The 21705-nt window shown below is 41.7% G+C and overlaps 1 protein-coding gene across 1 annotated transcript; it reads left to right on the forward strand.

The window, feature by feature from the left end:
- Positions 1-778: 778 nt before the first annotated feature.
- LOC109908215 (cysteine/serine-rich nuclear protein 2-like) lies at positions 779-17157 on the forward strand. The gene is made up of 5 exons (XM_020506776.2): positions 779-3669; positions 7003-7175; positions 7450-7712; positions 7987-8283; positions 10647-17157. Exons 2-5 carry the CDS (start codon positions 7016-7018, stop codon positions 11628-11630), a joined length of 1704 nt encoding a protein of 567 aa, XP_020362365.1. The 5' UTR covers positions 779-3669; positions 7003-7015; the 3' UTR covers positions 11631-17157.
- Positions 17158-21705: the final 4548 nt, after the last annotated feature.

A 21705-nucleotide genomic window follows, 5' to 3' on the forward strand; every position in this document is an offset into this window, starting at 1 on the left:
TCCAGTTTCAGAGATTTTTGTAGTTCGTTCCAGTCATTGGCAGCAGAGAACTGGAAGGAGAGGCGGCCAAAGAAAGAATTGGTCTTGGGGGTGACTAGAGAGATATACCTGCTGGAGCGTGTGCTACAGGTGGGAGATGCTATGGTGACCAGCGAGCTGAGATAAGGGGGGACTTTACCTAGCAGGGTCTTGTAGATGACATGGAGCCAGTGGGTTTGGCGACGAGTATGAAGCGAGGGCCAGCCAACGAGAGCGTACAGGTCGCAATGGTGGGTAGTATATGGGGCTTTGGTGATAAAACGGATTGCACTGTGATAGACTGCATCCAATTTGTTGAGTAGGGTATTGGAGGCTATTTTGTAAATGACATCGCCAAAGTCGAGGATTGGTAGGATGGTCAGTTTTACAAGGGTATGTTTGGCAGCATGAGTGAAGGATGCTTTGTTGCGAAATAGGAAGCCAATTCTAGATTTAACTTTGGATTGGAGATGTTTGATATGGGTCTGGAAGGAGAGTTTACAGTCTAACCAGACACCTAAGTATTTGTAGTTGTCCACGTATTCTAAGTCAGAGCCGTCCAGAGTAGTGATGTTGGACAGGCGGGTAGGTGCAGGTAGCGATCGGTTGAAGAGCATGCATTTAGTTTTACTTGTATTTAAGAGCAATTGGAGGCCACGGAAGGAGAGTTGTATGGCATTGAAGCTTGCCTGGAGGGTTGTTAACACAGTGTCCAAAGAAGGGCCGGAAGTATACAGAATGGTGTCGTCTGCGTAGAGGTGGATCAGGGACTCACCAGCAGCAAGAGCGACCTCATTGATGTATACAGAGAAGAGAGTCGGTCCAAGAATTGAACCCTGTGGCACCCCCATAGAGACTGCTGAATGAAGATACCCTGCCACTGTTAGTGCATCATGATGAGCAGCTGGTGTGCCGAAGTTCTATGCTTCAGAATCAAGGAGTTTGCTGTCACATGAAATGGGATCCACAACAAGAGATACAGAGTTCTTGTACATTGGTCTCCATCTCCTACTGCTAGGCTGCCTGGCTTGACATCAGGATTCAGTTTGTGAGGACCGTGGCCATGGTTACGTAGCTACGACACAGGAAAGAGAACCTTAACAGGAAGTGGTGTCTTAATAGGTAATGAAAGGGACACCAGCAGCCTATGTCCTTTTCTTGTTTGGGTGTAAGTCTGTCCTCTGTTCTCTCTCCTCTGACCCGGAAACTGTGGTCGAGGACTATGTCAAATCCTTAGAAGGCAAACGGAAGATGATCCTCCCCTCCTCAGTAGCCTCCTTTTGGCGAGGAAGAACAAGTGTATTCTACCACGGAAGAGTTTTGATATTTGCCACATCCCCTATGAAAAACGCGTTTTGTATTGTCATGGGAAAAAATCATGCACACATTTAAGTGATATGCTACTTATCCTTTTATCTATAAAATGTCTTGCACAACATTTAATTTGGAATCCACCCCTATAAACGTAATTTGCCTGATGACATGCGAGTGGAGAAGGAGCTTCTTATTTCAAACAAGTATTTTCATCCACGTTCAATCTCCTCACCACCTCTCCTCGATTTCTTTCAAAAGGAGGCAAGAGAGGATGCAGGAGTTGAGCAAATCTAATTGAGAAACGGCCCATGAGAACCCCTCTCTGTCCTCTTCCAGTGAGTGCTGTGCTCCTGTGAAAGCCTACAGTCTTGTTTTCCTGTGTCCTCCTTTATTACTTGTGAGAGAACATCTGTGCAGCTTTTGAACACTGTCAAGACCGTGTTAGGATACTGGTCTGTTGATCATGATATGGCCCTCGCATCCCTGAGCCGACTAGGTAAAAAGTGCTAATTGACTCAAATGTGAATGTAAACATTAATCTGATTGACAGTCTTTCTTTGTTAGTGACACCACACAGTGGCAACACCAGCAACTTACCAGTCTCTGTCTTGCCTGCTATCCCTACTTACCATCATACTGTATTTATCACTTTACAGTTTCATTACAAAGGTTTTGGACAATTCTCAAACCTTTATTTTAAGTAGATAATTGTTTAAAATGTATGAATCATGTCTTACTTTTAGCTGTTTTATAACCTTTTTAACATATGTTCCTTCCTTGTTTAGAGAACAACTCTTTGCATTGTTTTTTTATATTGCCACTAATACATAGCAGTGGGTTGTATAGGGCTTGATAAACCTGCATGTGTAAAGCTAGAGTTGGTTCCCATTCAATCAAGTTCAACTGAACGCTTCCAGAATATCGATTGCGTGATATTTAGATGTTGTCCAGTTTTGCCCCTCGCTCAAGTCATCAGAATAATTAAACTAGTTACACAATCGTGGCCTGTTTTTTTTTTTTTTTTTTTTTTTAATGCCTAGCTTCGTGTGGACACCATTGAGAAAACCATGTTTTTTTAAATATATTTTTTAATTGTATTATTCCTATATTCCTCAAGCTTTTGAGTTCTGTATAAGCAGGCATTTTAAGCCTGAAAATAATTCCAGAGTTAACTTTGAATGTCCTAATATTGGCCAAACATATAATGTAGATAAAAAAAAAAAAAATGTTTTTATACATTGAATGTGTTTGGTCTGTCCTTGGACACCTTGTTCGGCACTATAGCTGGATAAGTATAACCCCTTGCCAGAAATACTCCTATTCATACGTTGTTTTATGTGCATTTGGTAACCATGATGGTTGTTATGGTCTTTTTGGTACGAGGGAACACCTAGAGAGGAATGTGTGAAATATAACGCGTATGTTTCTAACTCTAAAACGATTATTTAAAATATAACCAAGTCATTCGTGTAATCTAAAATTGTTTTATTGTTTATCATTATTACTAGAATAATTATTTAAAACCTGGTTATCCAACGCATGACCGCCAAGAATGGACAAAGGGATCATTAGGACTACACTTCCCAGGATACGTGGTGCATGGTCTGTTTGTGATGTCACAATGAGTATATATCTCTACACGGTGGCGTTCTTTATTCTATTGTTACATTGTAACAAACCGGGGCAGAGGCGAGGAAAAGGAGGACGTCAATCGGATAAAATTCTGTAACATTTGGACATTTCTGTACCAAATAAGGCGAGGGGGGATAACGGCCATTATACTTGAAGAAAAACGACGTTGGGCCGATTGAAACCGCTCTTGAAAAAGAAAGGATAAACGAATACAGATGTCAGCGGATGCTCTTCCAATGCAAGCATTTAAAGGCTCAAACCTGGTAGATAAGGCATCCGGCAGTTATCTCCCTTTTTTTTTTACAACTTAGCAGAAAATAATGTCAATAGCCTAATAAATGTTAACTAAACTTGACGTCCTTCTTTCTCCACCGTCTGCCCCGGCTATACAGGATTGCTACGTCAAAGTTAAATGGAACATACACTCCTGGAAGCGACCATAAATACATTTCCTTTATGTCTGCTTGAAGCCGGTGTAGCCTACAAATGCAGAAATAAGCATTCATACTGAACAAATTAACAGTTGTACTTAAAAACAATCGTTAGCCTAACATTAAATCTTGAAAGGAAGAAGCTAAAACTGTCAGGGAAAAATATTAGGAAAAAATCTAAAATAGGGCGTTACAAGATCCATGAACAATCCTCCGTGAATAAAAGGAACGTTCAGCAGTTGATCGGGAGAAGAGGATCCTTTTTCTGCTTAAGGTAAGGAAGGCACTTGGGTTTAACGTTTCATGAGCCTGGACAATTTGCCATTGTATGTTAGTGATGGGGGTGAGGTGGTATGCTGGATGGAGAGACGGGGTCTTTAGAGGCTCCTATGTCTGACAATTAGATTTAGCTACATTATTTCCTACTGCACCCAGCCTGTCGAGCGTCAGTCCATTTACAAAATATAGATTGTTGTCGTTTTCGGCACTCAGACGTTTTTAAGGTTTGTTATCAGCACGTAGTAGACTGTGCGTATCTTTAGGACGCTCCTACAAATTATATTGCACGCAGTCAGGAATTTTGGAAACAAGGCACAGTCTCACAGTTTCTGCAGTAGCCTACCAAACTATGCCTATAGGCTAGTCTTCTTTTACTCTTATAATTGTAGAAGATTGAGTCTAGCCTATGCACATTATTGTCATTCCCGATACTAGAATAGTCTATGCTACTTTAATTTGGTTCAATTGGATTAGGTCATCATCATGAGATGTGTCAGTTATTTTTTTATTATCGCCATTACTGCAACCTGGTGGTTTAATGCCAGGCTAAATAATGTACAGATGTATCGAACAGCTTTTGTTGTATTAGGCCTACCAGCTAGCTCACAGTATGAAAACCAAGGCCTGATACATTGTTCTCTGTATGTAATAGGCTAGCCATTAACTGATGTTGGCTGTCTGGCCACCCTCTTGGTTGTGATTAACCTGCATGGTTGTAATTGTATCAGTCAAATATTTTTGTGACGTTTGCAATAACCACAGTATGTTTTGTGTAGGAGATTGGTGCTGCCTCCTGTAAGGTAATTCTGTGACCGGTAATACGTAACGTGTAATATCCATATAGCAATTTTCCACTGTAAAAGACAAATGGAGACACATTTACTTGCAATGCAATCTCTATATGTAGTAATGAATGGGCTAGCTTCCACTGAAACTTCAACAGAGAAGCGATTCGTTGCAGTCCAGCATTTTCCATAGGGCCATAAAATCACATCTGAATTCTAACGGTTGGTTTTAACCTCATGGGATGGGATGCTATTTCTATGATAGTGAAGATCATTGAAACCATGAAAGGGTCACAAAGATGTATAGAGGGAGTCTGTTCAAATGTCTCAGCATGGCCTTATTTGACACTCTGCTGTTGCCAGAGCCACCTCCCGTCCCTGGCATCAAAATCCTCTGCTATTGAAGGGGCCCGCTATGTTTTATAGGAAAAGCTAAAGGGACATAAGGCTGCCTATCTAGAGAACAGCTAGTTTGTCTTTCCGTTCATGTAAACCTCTAGTTAGCTGCTTTCCTAGTTGCCATGGTGATTATTTTCCAGACTCACTGATTTGGAAGCAGGATTTTCATGAGGGAGAGAGGGATGGGGGTAAGAATACAGATAAAAGGAGAGTGAGACCACACCAAAAACTTGATGTCACTCTGTTGTGGTATGAGGAATCATTCCACGGCCCAGAGACGTGCTCTGGGGATTCTTCTTAATCTACTGTAGGCTATTTAGACTGTACTTACAACCTTGCAGATCCAGATTTGATTTAATTAACATATGTTTATAAACAGTTACAGTGAGATTTATATATTTTGTTATTCAGATAGCGTCATAGGATGTACAGTTGAAGTCAGAAGTTTATATACACCTTAGCCAAGTACATTTAAACTCAGTTTTTCACAATTCGTCACATTTAATCCTAGTAAAAATTCCCTGTCTTAGGTCAGTTAGGATCACCACTTCATTTTAAGAATGTGAAATGTTAGAATAATAGTAGAGTGATTTATTTCAGGTTTTATTTCTTTCATCACATTCCCAGTGGGTCAGAAGTTTAAATGCACTCAATTAGTATTTGGTAGCATTGCCTTAAAAAATGTAAACTTGGGTCATATGTTTCAGGTAACCTTCCACAAGCTTCCCACAATAAGTTGGGTGAATTGTGTCCCAATCCTCCTTTGCCACAACTTGGAAGTATGGTTGGGGTCATTGTCCATTTGAAGACCCATTTGTGACCAATCTTTAACTTCCTGACTGTCTTGAGATGTTCCTTCAAAATCCACATCATTTTCCTGCCTCATGATGCAATCTATTTTGTGAAGTGCACCAGTCCCTTCTGCAGCAAAGCACCCCCACAACATGATGCTGCCACCCCTGTGCTTCACGGTTGGGATGGTGATCTTCGGCTTGCAAGCCTCCCCCTTTTCCTCCAAACATAGCGATGGTCATAATGGCCAAACAGTTATACTTTTGTTTCATCAGACCAGAGGACATTTCTCCAAAAAGTACGATCTTTGTCCCCATATGCAGTTGCAAACTGTAGTCTGGCTTTTTTTATGGCAGTTTTTGGAGCAGTGGCTTCTTCTTTGCTGAGGAGCCTTTCAGGTTATGTCGATATAGGACTCGTTTTACTGTGGATATAGATACTTTTGTACCTGTTTCCTCCAGCATCTTCACAAGGTCGTTTACTGTTGCTCTGGGATTGATTTGCACCTTTCGCACCAAAGTACCTTCATTTCTAGGAGACAGAAGGCGTCTCCTTCCTGAGCAGTATGAGGGCTGCATGGTCCCGTGGTGTTTATACTTGCGTACTACTGTTTGTACAGATGCACCTGGTACCTTCAGGCATTTGGAAATTGCTCCCAAGGATGAACCAGACTTGTGGAGGTCTACAATATTTTTTCTGAGGTCTTGGCTGATTTCTTCTGATTTTCCCATGATGTCAAGCAAAGAGGCACTGAGTTTGAAGGTAGGCCTTGAAATACATCCACAGGTACACCTCCAAATGACTCAAATGATGTCAATTAGCCAATAAGAAGCTTCTAAAGCCATGACATCATTTTCTGGAATTTTCCAAGCTGATTAAAAGCACAGTCAACTTATAAAACTATATGTAATTTCTGACCCACTAGAATTGTGATACAGTGAATTATAAGTGAAATAATCTGTCTGTAAACAATTGTTGGAAAAATTACTTGTGTCATGCACAAAGTAGATGTTTTAACCGACTTGCCCAAACTGTAGTTTATTAACAAGAAATTTGTGGAGTGGTTGAAAAATGAGTTTTAATAACTCCAACCTAAGTGTATGTAAATGTTCGACTTCAACTGTATGTATTATCATTATGCCTACTGTCTAATTCTCAAATGCCTTGGCTTGATGAAAGTCTTATGTTATATGCCTTACTCACCTTCGCTATTGTATTCATGAAGTCTTTCCAATGGTGTACCTACGCATGTGCCAGACTGATAAACACTCTCTCTCTCTCTTTTTCTCTCTTTGTGACGACTGCCAACCGCCTGTCTCTGACCATAAGTTTGTCTGTCTCTCCACCTTCAGACGCCAAGTTTCCATGGAGGCAGTTTCGTCTCTCAGCCTCAAGCGAAGATTCGAGGAGGTGGACAGTGGTTCTCCATACTCTACGCCCAAGGACTCAGACGATGATATCTCCAGCAGTGACAGCGCTGACAGCTGTGATAGCCTCAACCCCCCCTCCAGTACTGCACTCATACGTAAGGGCTAGGCTACGGTTAAACCTGCAGTACTTGTTGGCTAAGTTACTCGCCAAAGACTTGTAGGCCAATGTAGGCCTACTGACTGCACTAGGCAAATAGTTAGCAAAATGAAAAGTGAATTTCAAGTCCAGCTAAAATAGGCTTGGTGTTAAAGTGTATGGTGGAATATTACTCTATAATAACCCTTATACTATCTGTGGTTATAACCTGTTTATGGAAACTAGTCATCCACCCTTACCCTTTTCTTTTCTCCTCCTCCATCCCTACCCAGCGACCTCCATCCTAAGACGTCACAAGCCCTCTCCAGGCCGGAAGCGGGTGCGGTTTGATGTGGTGACGGTGTACTACTTCCCCAGGCAGCAGGGCTTCACCAGCGTGCCCAGCCAGGGAGGCAGTTCCCTGGGCATGGCTCGCCACCACTGCTCCATCCGCAGCTACACCCTGGGAGAGTTTGCCTGCGAGCAGGAGACCAGTCACCGCCACGCCCTGCGCCAACACCTCCGCCAGGAGAAGCTCAACGCTCGCAAGATGAAGGTGAGGTCAAACATGGATATTTAGTTACATTTTAATGGACTTCCTTGGGTTTAAATGAGAAATCCCTGTTCAGATTAGAATCATAATTTGGATGCATGCACATTTAACTTTACAATTGCATAAATCATGTGTTGATATCAATGGAAGATTTGGACTAAAACTTGAGTTATGTGCATGCATCCCCAGTCAGAATTCCATCCTTAGTGAGCTTTGTATGTGTGATTGTTTGTCTTAATGTTCTGTATGTATTCTGTATTCACCCCATCACCTCCAGCTGACACGTAATGGTACGGTGGAGTGTGCCCAGGCTGACCTGCTGACCCTCGACAATGTATCAGACGATGACCTTGACATGGAGGGGGTGGAGGTGGATGACTGCTTCTTCCTGCAGCCACTGCCCACCAAACGGCGCCGCGCTCTCCTCAGGGCTTCTGGTAATGCCCGTATAGATGCCCGGGAGAAGGCTGAGCTACGGACCATCAGGCTGTCCAGGGAGGAGTGTGGCTGTGACTGCCGTTTCTACTGTGACCCCCGCCACTGTGGCTGCAGCCAGGCTGGCATCAAGTGCCAGGTGTGTGTTTGTGCGTGAGATGTATTTGTACAGCACTCAGTACAGATTAGGATTGAATATTTTGCCAGTATTTGACAAATGTTCCATCCTGAAAATAAATCACTTTTCTCCTGGGTAACCTGGTATTTTCCTGCCCAAACCGGAAGTGGAATTTTAAAGCATATAAATATGTCTGGATTTGATGAAAGCTTTGATCTGCATAAAAATTCAAGCCTGTTGCTACCTCAGCCTGAGGAGACATATATTAAAGACATTTATGAGCCCATGCCCAAATTAATTTCCCTTTATCCAATACATAGCCTATGATATACCCTATAGGCTACCGCACATTACGCACAAGTCAGAAAAACATAAAAGCCCATAGATGTAGTGATGCTATCTTGGGTAAATAAATTAAACATGCTCCAGTAGGCTAATCTTTTTGAGTGTGGACTGTATTACTGTATTATACTGTATTATATGGACTGGAATGACACACTTCCTTCAAACCGTGAAGCTGGGAGAGAACATGCCATGCTGATGCAGGATATGTGGACTACAAAGTTATAATTGTAGGCTAGCGAATTAGATTTTAGTTTGGAAATACAATAGGACAAATTTACATTTTTATAATTAATAGGTTGACTCAATCTTGGTTTCATCATACTAGAGAACTCCAAGTGGGCTGTCATGTGCCTTTTACTGAGGAGTGGCTATACCATAATGGCCTGATTAGTGGAGTTCTGCAGAAATAGATGGTTGTCCTTCTGGATGGTTCTCCTATCTCCACAGAGGAACTCTGGAGCTCTTTCAGAGTGACCCCCTATTGCTCAGTCTGTACAGACAGCCACCTCTAGGAAGAGTCATGGTGGTTCCAAACTAATTCCATTTAAGAATGATGGAGCCATTGTGTTCTTGGGGAACTTAAATGCTGCAGAAATGTTTTACCAGCCTCCCGGGTGGCACAGTGGCCTAAGGCACTGCATCTCAGTGCCATCAGAGATTCTGGGTTCGAGTCCAGGCTCTGTCGCAGCTGGCCGCGACTGCCACACAATTGGCCCAGCGTCTTCCGGGTTAGGGAGGGTTTGGCCGGTAGGGATATCCTTGTCTCATCGCGCACTAGCGACTCCTGTGGCGGGCCGGGCGCAGTGCACGCTCATCAGGTCGCCAGGTGTACGGTGTTTCCTCCGACACATTATGCCGGCTGGCTTCCGGGTTGGATGGGCATTGTGTCAAGAAGCAGTGCGGCTTGGTTGGGTTGTGTTTCGGAGGATGCATGGCTCTCGACCTTCACCTCTCCCGAGTCTGTACGGGAGTTGCAGCGATGAGACAAGACTGTAACTACCAATTGGATACCATGAAATTGGGGAGAAAAAAGTTTGACCAAATAGGACTGTCTTCTGTATACCACCCCTACCATGTCACAACACAACTGATTGGCTCAAATGCATTAATAAAGAAGGAAATTCCACAAATGAACTTTTAACAAGGCGCACCTGTTAGTTGAAATGCATTCCATGTGACTACCTCATGAAGCTGGTTGAGAGATTGCCTTGATGATAGCTTTGCATACTCTTGGAAAAGGGTGGCTACTTTGAAGAATGTAAAACATACAATATATTTAGATTTGTTTAACACTTTTTTTGGTTACTACATGACTATACCATGTAGAAAATGGTAACATTGAAGAAAAACCTTGAATGAGTAGGTGTGTCCAAACTTTTGACTGGTTACTGTATATACATATCAATCTTGAACATGATGATCTGTTTTGGATACAATTTGAATGGAAGTGATGGAGACAGAAAGACTGCGAGAGAGTGCTCGCAATGATATTTGTGTGATGGGCTGTTTTAACTGCAGCTGCAATTAATTTTTAAAAAATCTTTACGTTAAAAATAATGTGATCCTGAATGCTAGATGGAGATGTGTAAATTTGACACGCATTCAGTTGTTATATTTCTGTAGCATAGGCTATGCTGCAGCAAATGTAGACCTACCTCACAATATTGTTTTTACCATGATGAGCTGTCTGTCCCCACCCTGAGCGTTGATGATTGATCATGCAGATAGCAGAGAGGTGGCCCTAGAGATGCCACATTTAGACATCACATATAATTTAACAGTTCCATTTCATGTCATGCTGTTCATAGAAATAATGTATTAGAATTTCCCGGTTTCTCACAGTTATTTATCCCGGGAAAAGGGAGTAGGTTTGGGTGGGAAATCTTGGTATGCTGGTTCCTGCTTTTCAATCCTAGTACAGATGGCAGCATTAGTATTAAGATGAACAGGAAATCAATGCCTTACAGACATATAATATTCAGTAAAATACACTATAACTGCGTATATTCTCTCTATTTCCACATATGTTCTCTTCCCAGGTGGACAGGATGTCTTTCCCCTGTGGCTGCTCTCGGGACGGCTGTAGGAACTCGGCGGGCCGCATCGAATTCAATCCTCTGCGCGTGCGAACACACTACCTGCACACCATCATGAAGCTGGACCTGGAGAAGAGGAGGCTGTTGGGGCAGCGGTCGGGTGTTGGGGAGCAGTATGAAGAGTCTGACTTGCTCTCCTCGCCCTCCTCCACCAGGCCTCCCTCCCCAGACCCTGACCTGTCCACAGGGGCCCATGGCCTGGACTCTGAGTTAGAGACAGAGGAGAGAGAGGTCCAGATGGTCCTGGAGGCTCAGGACCTCCTGACTGAGCAGGCCTGCCTAGAGCGGGAGAACGAGATCGCCGTGCTCCACCTGCAAAGTGCCGAGGAGCAGGAGAGGATGAGGGAGGAAGAGGAAGAGGAGGAGGCGCATAGGGGCAGGGGGGGAGCAGGTAGCCTGGGGGAGCAGGCTCTGTGCCTCCTGCCTGGGGCCCTGCAGGGGGATCTGTCTGGGGAGCCTGGGGTTGGGATGGAGGGGGTCCCTATCTCCCTCCTCCAGGGCCCATTCCCCACTGGGGCTACCCTGCTCTGCATCACAGAGAACCAGGAGGGAAATTGGGAGGGGGAAGGGGACAACCCTCGTGGTGGCCTCAAAGACCCGGCCTCCTCCCTGCTATACTACCAGTTAGGTCCCATGGAAAACGAGCCGTTTGAGGAGTCTCAGCCTGTGGAGGAGGAGGAGTGTGTAGATAAAGAACCAGGGGGAGGAGAGGAGCAAGAGAGGGTGGAGCATAGAGGTATTACCTGCGGGCAGGATGAGGGCGAGTTTTCGCCTCCGGTGGCTCTGTGCTCAGAGAATGGCGTGGGGGCTGAGGAGGCTAAGGAGGTACCATTCAGCCCCCAGCAGAGCTCCTCAGAAGGGCAGTGTCAGGAAGTGGCCTGTCTGGCCACAGGAGATATGTACCCACCACTGCCCCCTGAGGTTTAGTACTAGCACCTCTGCAGATGTTTTGCACAATAGCTTTATTTTGAGCTGAATAAAGCCTACACTACATGGATAGACAGTGTAGTTATCAAAAATGAGTATGATGTTACAGGTTAGAATTCATAATAATAACCATCATTACTACGATAATCGATTTGAATTTTTTTTGCAGTTCCATTAAAAACTAAAGTAAAGGAGGGAAAGTCATCCTGAAAGCACACACAGATCTTTCCCTGCAGCAGTACTGTCGTTTCAGTTATATGTCAATGAAATGCTCTTATTTTAAAGGGGTGGAGATCATGGGACCTGTCCCAAATGGCACCCTTTTCCCTTTTATAGTGCACTACTTTAGACCGGGCCCATAGGGCTCTGATCAAAAGTAGTGCACTATGTAGGGAATATGGTGCCATTTGGCAGCCATGTTGGCCTTAACGAAAGAAATTACATGTTTGTGTGGGAGGTGTAATTGAGTCATTGAGAACTAAGTTGTGTTGTTTTTAGTTCCCGGCACCACAAAGAGACAATGTGGTGGTGTGATCATTAACATTGGCTCTGGGCCTTTTCATTTAAAAAATGTTTTTAACCTTTATTTAGGCAAGTCAGTTAAGAACTCATTCTTATTTACAATGACGGCCTACCGGGGAACAGTGGGTTCCTGCCTGGGTCAGGGGCAGACCTTGTCAACTCGGGGATTCGATCTAGCAACCTTTGGGTTACTGGCCCAACGCTCTAACCACTAGGCTACCTGCCGCCCCTCAAGGGAGCATTTCAGAATCATTCAGTGGATTCGAGTGGCTTGATTAAACAAGGGAAAGGGGGATACCTAGTCAGTTGTACAACTGAAAGGAGGTGGGGTTAAGAAGAATATGTGCCCTGTTCTATACTGTAGACCGATAAAATAAACAACAGTTGTCTTAAAAAAAGTGTGAGTATTTAGTGAGCATTGTAAACGTCACGTTAGTCTGGTACACTTCTTACAGCTGTTCGTTTTGAAGCCAAATTAGGGCCACTGGTAGTATCTATTCCCCACCTCCCCCTCTGACTGAGAATAGACCTAAAAAACAATCCTGGATATACTTGTTTTTGGTGTACTGTATAAGAGTTTGCAATGGGCAAGGCAGAGCTGAAAGAGCTGCTTGTATGATCTATATGCACTTTGTGGTCAATTAGCATAGGCACAGGGTTATATGGGCCCCTTTCTGCATTGGGGCAAAATGGTAAAACATTTGTTAAAATCAGAAGGTTTGCACCGGCTTCTCTTTCTAAATAGCGTCTCTCCGGGTATACCTATCTTAGACCTCTCACGCAAGCACAGGTTATTTATTAAAAGACAGTTGACCTATAATAGTGACCATTACAATGTTATAGTGATATTACACTTCGTCTTTGTAAAATTGTGATGCTGTTGATATTGAGTGCAAGTCTTTGATCTCTGTTTTATGCACGACTGAAAGAAACCTGTCTTTGTTTTTAGTTATTATGTCAGATCATCGTACAGGTGGTCAGAGTCCATGTGAGAATGGGACAGAATAGACCTCATATAATGAGTCTGTAGGGGCAAAGCTCTACACTGTAAAAACAAATCTAGTTCTTTCAACTTATTATTATTATTATTATTAAGTAACTGGTTCCACAGCTGTTTTTGTGTTTACGTTTTGTGCCAAGTGGTACCTGAACCCCAACAAATGTAATTGACAACAAATTGTATGTTAAAAGCACGCAGCGCTTTTATCATACAATATTTTCAATTGACATATTTGACACAAGTTGAAATACATGATTATATTGTGCATGTTCATTCATACAGTAATTAATATTCAACATGGCCTCAGCTGGGGTTGAAAATTACAACCTCTTGGTGCACGGAATTCTAATCTACCTGCTACACCACCTTGTCTGTCACAATGACTGATGTTTTGCTACACCTTGCACTTCAAAGTAAATCTCAGTTTGAATCTAAATGTACACTCAATAAAAACCTGTATTTATTATAGTGATTATGCAGTAGCATTAAAACAGAGTAATATACCGCACCAGCATTAGACAACTATACAGAAAAAAATACAATTGTTGAAATAACTAAATCAAATCAATGGTGAGAGAATAGTCAGATTAACTGATAATTGACATAGATATGGTGTTGTAGCAGGGAGATCGGATTGTCATGATCCAAGAGGTTGTGAGTTCAAATCTCAGATGAGGACATATTGAATAATAATTTATTTATAAATGAACATGCATAATGTCAAATATGTACATTGAAAACATTGTATGTGAAAAGTACTGTGTGTGTGTAACCATTTGCACAGATGTTTTTAGTTAACATGCCCAAGTAACAATTTATAGTTGAATGAACAAATGAGAGTTGAGCCAACACATTTTAAATGGACAGAATGTTTTGCCCAGGTTTTCTTTAAGTTTGGGCCAACATTTTTTTTAGTTCCTGTAACACTTGGACTAAAAAAAGTTGAGTAAACAAAAGAACGGCTATGGAACCAGTTACAGTTGAAGTCAGAAGTTTACATACACTTAGGTTGGAGTCATTAAACCTCATTTTTTATACCACTCCAAAAATTTCTTGTAAACAAACTATAGTTTTGGCAAGTTGGTTAGGACATCTACTTTGTGCATGACACAAGTCATTTTTCCAACAATTGTTTACAGACAGATTATTTCACTTATAATTCACTGTATCACAATTCCGGTGGGTCAGAAGTTTACATATACTAAGTTGACTGTGCCTTTAAACAGCTAGTTAAATTCCAGAAAATTATGTCATGGCTTTAGAAGGCTAATTGACATAATTTGAGTCAATTGGAGGTGTACCTGTGCATGTATTTCAAGGCCTACCTTCAAACTCAGTGCCTCTTTGCTTGACATCATGGGAAAATCAGAAGAAATCAGCCAAGACCTCAGAAAAAATATTGTAGACCTCCACAAGTCTGATTCATCCTTGAGAGCCATTTCCAAATGTCTGAAGGTACCACGTTCATCTGTACAAACAATCGTACGCAAGTATAAACACCACGGGACCACGCAGCCGTCATACCGCTCAGGAAGGAGATGTGTTCTGTCTCCTAGAGATGAACGTACTTTTGTGCGAAAGGTGCAAATCAATCCCAGAACAACAGCAAAGGACCTTGTGAAGATGCTGGAGGAAACAGGTATGAAAGTATCTATATCCACAGGAAAATTAGTCCTATATCGACATAACCTGAAAGGCCGCTCAGCAAGGAAAAAGCCACTGCTCCAAAACCGCCATAAAAAAAGCCAGTCTACAGTTTGCAACTGCATTTGGGGAAAAAGATCGTACTTTTTGTAGAAATGTCCTCGGGTCTGATGAAACAAAAGTAGACCTGTTTGGCCATAATGACCATCGTTATGTTTGGAGGAAAAAGGGGGAGGCTTGCAAGCTGAAGAACACCATCCCAACCGTGAAGCACAGGGGTGGCAGCATCATGTTGTGGGGGTGCTTTGCTGCAGGAGGGACTGGTGCACTTCACAAAATAGATGGCATCATGAGGGAGGAACATCTCAAGACATCAGTCAGGAAGTTAAAGCTTGGTCGCAAATGGGTCTTCCAAATGGACAATGACCCCAAGCATACTTCCAAATTTAAGGCAAAATGGCTTAAGGACAACCAAGTCAAGGTATTGGAGTGGCAATCACAAAACCCTGACCTCAATCCTATAGAACATTTGTGGGCAGAACTGAAAAAGCGTGTGCGAGCAAGAAGGCCTACAAACCTGACTCATTTACACCTGACTCATTTACACCACCTCTGTCAGGAGGAATGGGCCAAAATTCACCCAACTTATTGTGGGAAGCTTGTGGAAGGCTACCCAAAAAGTTTGACCCAAGTTAAACAATTTAAAGGCAATGCTATCAAATACTAATTGAGTGCATGTAAACTTCTGACCCACTGGGAATGTGATGAAAGAAATAAAAGCTGAAATGTATCATTCTATACTATTATTCTGACATTTCACAATCTTAAAATAAAGTGGTGATCCTAACTGACCTGAGACAGGGAATTTTTACTAGGATTAAATGTCGGGAATTGTGAAAAACTGTATTTGGTTGTATGTAAACTTCTTACTTCAACTGTCCTTAGTAATAATTAGTTGAAACAACTAGATCTTTTTTTTACAGAGTAGGATGAAACACAGCTATTTTATGTCATAAGATGTCATTTAAAAAATATTATTTAAAGAGTCAAAAGAAAAGGAAAGCCTGAGGTGTTTGAAGTATTATTACAGAATAATAATGTAAAGAGGATATGACAAAACCCGAATTGTAGAAGTTTTGTTGAGTGTGTATGTGTGTTTGTTTGAGTGTGTGTGTGTTGGGGGCTTGGGAGTGGGGTATGCGTAGTCATATTATTTCCTAAAAGGTGCTGTTCTTATAGGTTTACAATAATAAAAAAAATCCTGCCATTACACAAAATATTACTTTGAGGACTAAGTGTATCTTGATGGACATTGAATCATGGACGTTTCCGATTGAAAGTTTGAAATCCACAGAAAATGCATTTTAATCAACCGTTTGGTGAGGGAAGCATTACTTTAAGGCGTCTGAGAGAATTATGGAATGACATACTGTACATGTCAGTATATATAATCACAATCCTATACATTTTTTAAACATTTTAAATGTATTTTTATGCTGTGTCTGTTTGTACTGACCTATGTATGTGAGTGTGCTGACACATCGTGCACATTGTCTTCATCCTTTCCTGATGTTGTGCTCCTTTAACTGATTATCTATTTTAAAGCTTGTTGCCATCTTGCCCAGTGTATTGTGTACACTCTTGGAAAAAAAGGTGCTATCTAGAACCTGAACGGGTTCTTCAGCTGTCCCATAGGAGAACCCTTTGAATAACCATTTTTGGTTCCATGTAGGGTTCTACATGGTACCAAAAAGTGTTCTCCTATGGGGAAAGCTGAAGAACCCGTTGGAACCCTTTTTTTCTGTACAGTATATGGGCCTAACTAACACAGGATGAGATGCTGTGCATGAGGGGTGTGATATTGTCTTAATAATATAATCATGTTTAAGAGTTGCACCAAAGCAGTGGTTTTCAACCGGATTTGTTGCTCTCATCATCCACCAATTTCTAGAAGATTTAATTGGAAACTTCAGCTCGGATTCATTCTGAGGAGACTTGTAGTGATCTTCTCAATCAAATAGATGTATTTTCCACCATTGCTTACCGTAACACAGTTCCGGCCTTTAAGGAATTGTTTAGTGAAACTGAATAGCTGCCTATTGTTGAGTCTTCATCTTTGGCTTTCTATGAATGGATGTAGGTATGGGACCACTGCACTAAATGAACTCCAACCCACTAATGATATGATTATTATGTTTGTCTGTGTGTGAGAGCAGAGGTACAGTATGTATGACTGAAAAGATTGACTGAGGTTTGGTTGGACTTCATCTCAAAGCTGTGATAATTACTCTTATGCTAACTGTTGCCTAAAGTGGACAAAACATTTTATACAAAAAATGTCAATTAAAAGATCAAAAACAATATGACTCCTGTTTTTATATTATGAGGTTCTACATTTCTCTGTGACTCTTGATCATTGTGGGGTTAATATCACTCATTGTCTCTCCCAGGTGGCTTTCACTAATGCTGTGAAAAGGACAAAGTCATCAACATCTTCAAAAGCCAATCAGGCGGAACATTCACCAGTGATTTCACCCTCTACCTGGATAAGATCTAGGCTGAAAACTGCAGTGGCTGGACAGCACCAAACAGGACAGGTATGGGACACTGACCCTAATATACACTGAAATGCACATGATCTCTCCAGGGCCAAAGTGACACATGAATTTGGATAGCGGCAAGGACGACCAATTCTATCCAACAATGTGTAGGTTCAAGCAAATCCATTTTAGCATTATACTCACACTATACTGAATAAAAATATAAATGCAACAGTCAACAATTTCATATTTTTTTTACTGAGTTACAGTTCATAGGGAAATAAGACATTTAAAATCAATAAATTAGGCCATAATCTATGGATTTCACATGACTGGGAATACAGATATGCATCTGTTAGTCACAGATACATTGAAAAAAGGGAATGGATCAAAAACAGTCCGTATCAGGTGTGACCACCATTTGACTCATGCAGAGTTGATCAATCAGTCTGTTGATTGGGGCCCGTGGACTGTTGTCCAACTCCTCTTTAATGGCTGTGCGGAGTTGCTGGATATTGATGGGAACTGGAACACGCTGTCGTACACTATGATCCAGAGCATCCCAAACATGCTCAGTGGGTGACATTTCAGGTGAGTATGCAGGCCATGGATGAACTGGGACATTTTCAGTTTCCAGGAATTGTGTACAGATCCTTGCAACATGAGGTCGTGCATTATTATGCTGAAACATGAGATGATGGCGGTGGATGAATGACATGACAATGGGCCTCAGGATCTCATCATGGTATCTCATTGCATTCAAATTGCCATGGATAAAATGCAATTGTGTTTGTCGTCCGTAGCTTATAACTGCCTATACCATAACCCCACCGCCACCATGGGGCATTCTGTTCACAATGCTGACATCAGCAAACCACTCGCTCCACGACGCCATACACATGGTCTGCAGTAGTGAGACCGGTTGGACTTCGTGACAAATTCTCTAAAACAACGTAGGAGGCGGCTTATAGTAGAGAAGTTATCATTATATTATCTGGCAACAGCTCTGGTGGACATTCATGCAGTCAGCATGCCAATTGCACGCTCCCTGAAAAAACATCTGTGGCATTGTGTTGTGTGACAAAACTGCACATTTTAGAGTGGCCTTTTATTGACCCCAGCACAAGGTGCACCTGTGTAATGATCATGCTGTTTAATCAGATTCTTGATATGCCACACCTGTCTGGTGGATATTTATCTTGGCAATGGAGAAATGCTCACTAACAGGGATGTAACCAATTTGTGCACAACATTTGAGAGATATAAGCTTTTTGTGCGAATGGAACATTTCTGGGATCTTTTATTTCAGCTTATGAAACATAGGACCAACAGTTTACATGTTGCATTTATATATTTGTTCCATGTAGTACCACCAGGACAAGTCATCATGGTAACCATGGGTTACTGTGTTATATTATATGGCCACTAGAGGGAAGAATTGAATCAGTTTTAAAGTGCTGCACCCCAGCTTGTACTGTACTGCAGCCTACTTCTATCTGCCCATGTCAAAAGCTGTCTATACATTTGTGTTGAACACAGCCCTTTGTTTTGAATGGACAAGCTTATGTCTATTTTAATTCTAACAAAAAGCATAGGGTCTCCCTAGTCTCGTTTTGTTTTGACTCCGTGATAAATCTGCACTGGTAGCAGATTATTCAAAGCCCTAACTTTTTCTCTGTTTATCAGCAGCATGTTCTCTGCTACACTGTGAAGCCACGTCTCTTCCAAAGGTCTCCATTGCAATTTGATGGAGTACAAAAAACACTGGTCATATTGACACGGTCTACTGCAGCAGAGCCTCCAGAGTGATCCCTGTAGTGTATTTACACGTTAGACACAAACTGGGAGAACACCCTTCAGCCACCACCAGACCAAAGCCCTGGGTTAGTTTATAAAAAATAAAAAAAAATTGTTAAATTCCAACATACATACACCGATTGTTGTTGAAAAATATGACACGTAACCTAAAGCAACAAATACAAATTTCTCCATAACATTTTTAGTGTAAATAAAAACAACAAAAACAATAAACCGTAACAAAAACAAAGTGACAACAACACACACAGAGTGGTTTGGGTTGTGCACATACTTTGAAGGAATCAGTTACTATATACAGTATCAGTCAAAAGTTTGTACACACCTACTCATTCAAGGGTTTCTCTTCATTGTTTTACTATTTTCTACAATGGAAAATAATAGTGAAGACATCAGAACTATGAAACAACACATATGGAATCATGTAGTAACCCAAAAAAGTGTTAGATTCGTCAAATTAGCCACCCTTTGCCTTGATGACAGCTTTGCACACTCTTGGCATTCTCACAACTAGCTTCATGAGGTAGTCACCTGGAATGCATTTAAATTAACAGGTGTGCCTTGTTAAAAGGTAATTTGTGGAATTTCTTTCCATCTTCATGCATTTGAGCCAATCAGTTGGGTTGTGACAATGTAAGGGTGGTATACAGAAGATGGTCCTATTTGGTAAAACACCAAGTCCGTATTATGGCAAGAACAGCTCATATAAGCAAAGAGAAACGTCCATCATTACTTTAAGACATGAAGGTCAATGTGGAACATTTCAAGAACATTGAAAGTTTCTTCAAGTGCAGTCGTAAAACCATCAAGCGCTATGATGAAACTGACTGTCATGAGGACCGCCACAGGAAAGGAAGACCCAGAGTTAACTCTGCTGCAGAGGATAAGTTAATTTAGAGTTAACTGCACCTCGTCACCGGCCTACTAGCCGCCACCGATTCCTTTTCCCTTTACTGTTAGCTTAGTCTTATGAGTTGCACCTGTTCTTATTTTGTGTTCACGTTTTGGATCGGAGGTGTTATTGTGCTCCGGACCGTGTTACCCTGTGTTTTGGGTTGGTCAGTGTTTTCAGCCCTGTGTTTTGGGCATGACCATTTTGTGCCAGAATAAAGTGCATTTTTCCGTGAACCCTCTGCTCTCTGCACCTGATTCCTACCTTCCACTCCTAGTCATCCGTGACAGTTGGAGGTTCTTTCTGGAGCCATCTTAATGTTATAGCTTTTTTAGCTGCATTGAAAAGTATTTGTAACAAATAATATTTTTTCCTTTCTAACACCATGTCCAACTTAGATCCAAAAATGGCTAACATTGGATCTCTGAGCATTTGAAAATCAAACACCTTATCAATCATATTGAAAACTGACACTCAAAAGCTATCTGATTTTTGACATTTCCCATGAATATGTAGATGGGTAGCCACCTCCTCTCCATACTCTCTCCAGCAACAACTTGATTGATTTGAACTCATTTTAGCTTAGAGTTCTGGAGAAAAATTTTTTCCACTGAAATTCCTTCCATTAATTTGCATTGTTAACTTTATGAACTTCAGAGAATATATCTAACCAGGTCTCTTCACTTATCTTGATTAAGTTTACCTTCCCACCTCTGTCTAAGAATAAATGTGTTATCTTGTTTAAATGGCTGATAAAGCCCTGAATAGGTTATTTGTTGGTTTCTCAGCGTATTGATTCCCCTGAACTCTCGCTAAATATTGTTCTATGGCCGAGGGGATGCCTTGTAATGCCTCGTGCACAAGATGATAAGGCAGTTTTGCCCAATACTGTAAATGTCCTGGGGACTTTAAGTAGCACCCACCTAGCAGACCGGGTATGGTAACTGCTGGTGGTGAAGGAGACCAGACTACAGAGGGAGTTTACCCAAAATGGCTTTGTAGATGAAGACATACAAATGTAGCTTTCTGCGCATATAAAGTGAGTTCCAACCCACCATTTGGTACGAGGTGCAATGGTGGGTGAGTGACTTGGCATTTGTAATAAAGTGCAAGGATGCATGATAAACAGAGTCCAGTCTCTGTAAGACATAGGATGCTGTGTGCATATACAACAAGCCCCCATAATAAATTAGAGAGAGAAGTGGCCTCAACAAGCTTCTTTCTAGCCATAAGCGGGAAGTAAGCCTTATTACGAAAATAAAAACCCAATTTCAATTTAAGCTTCCTCACAAGATTATCCATATGAACAACTTGTGGATGGATAATCTACCAGATGTGACAATGCTAACGTTCTCTGGTCAGAGTTCTAGCTCTGGTAAAGGTCATGTATTTAGTTTTTGTACATTCTAGAACCGTTTGAGAACATAAAGGGAGGCCTGCAGTGACTGAAAAGCAGTGTGGAGCTCATCAACAGCCTGAACCAGAGAAGGAGTACATGAATATATGACTGTATCATCTGCATATAGATGGAACTTTGCTGGTTGCATCCCATTTCCCAAATCATTAATACAATTTGAGAACAACACAGAATTTAAAATGGAACCCTGGGGCACACCTCTATTAATCTGAAGAAAGCCAGACTTGTGATTGTCAGTATATACA

Source organism: Oncorhynchus kisutch, linkage group LG17 (genome assembly GCF_002021735.2).
Source record: "Oncorhynchus kisutch isolate 150728-3 linkage group LG17, Okis_V2, whole genome shotgun sequence".
Taxonomy (NCBI): domain Eukaryota; kingdom Metazoa; phylum Chordata; class Actinopteri; order Salmoniformes; family Salmonidae; genus Oncorhynchus; species Oncorhynchus kisutch.

Coding starts and splice junctions, on each gene's coding strand:
- LOC109908215 (XM_020506776.2), top strand. CDS start 7,016: ATGGAGGCAGTTTCGTCTCTCAGCCTCAAGCGAAGATTCGAGGAGGTG. Junction 7,713..7,986: donor TCAACGCTCGCAAGATGAAG/GTGAGGTCAAAC, acceptor CATCACCTCCAG/CTGACACGTAATGGTACGGT. Junction 8,284..10,646: donor AGGCTGGCATCAAGTGCCAG/GTGTGTGTTTGT, acceptor TTCTCTTCCCAG/GTGGACAGGATGTCTTTCCC.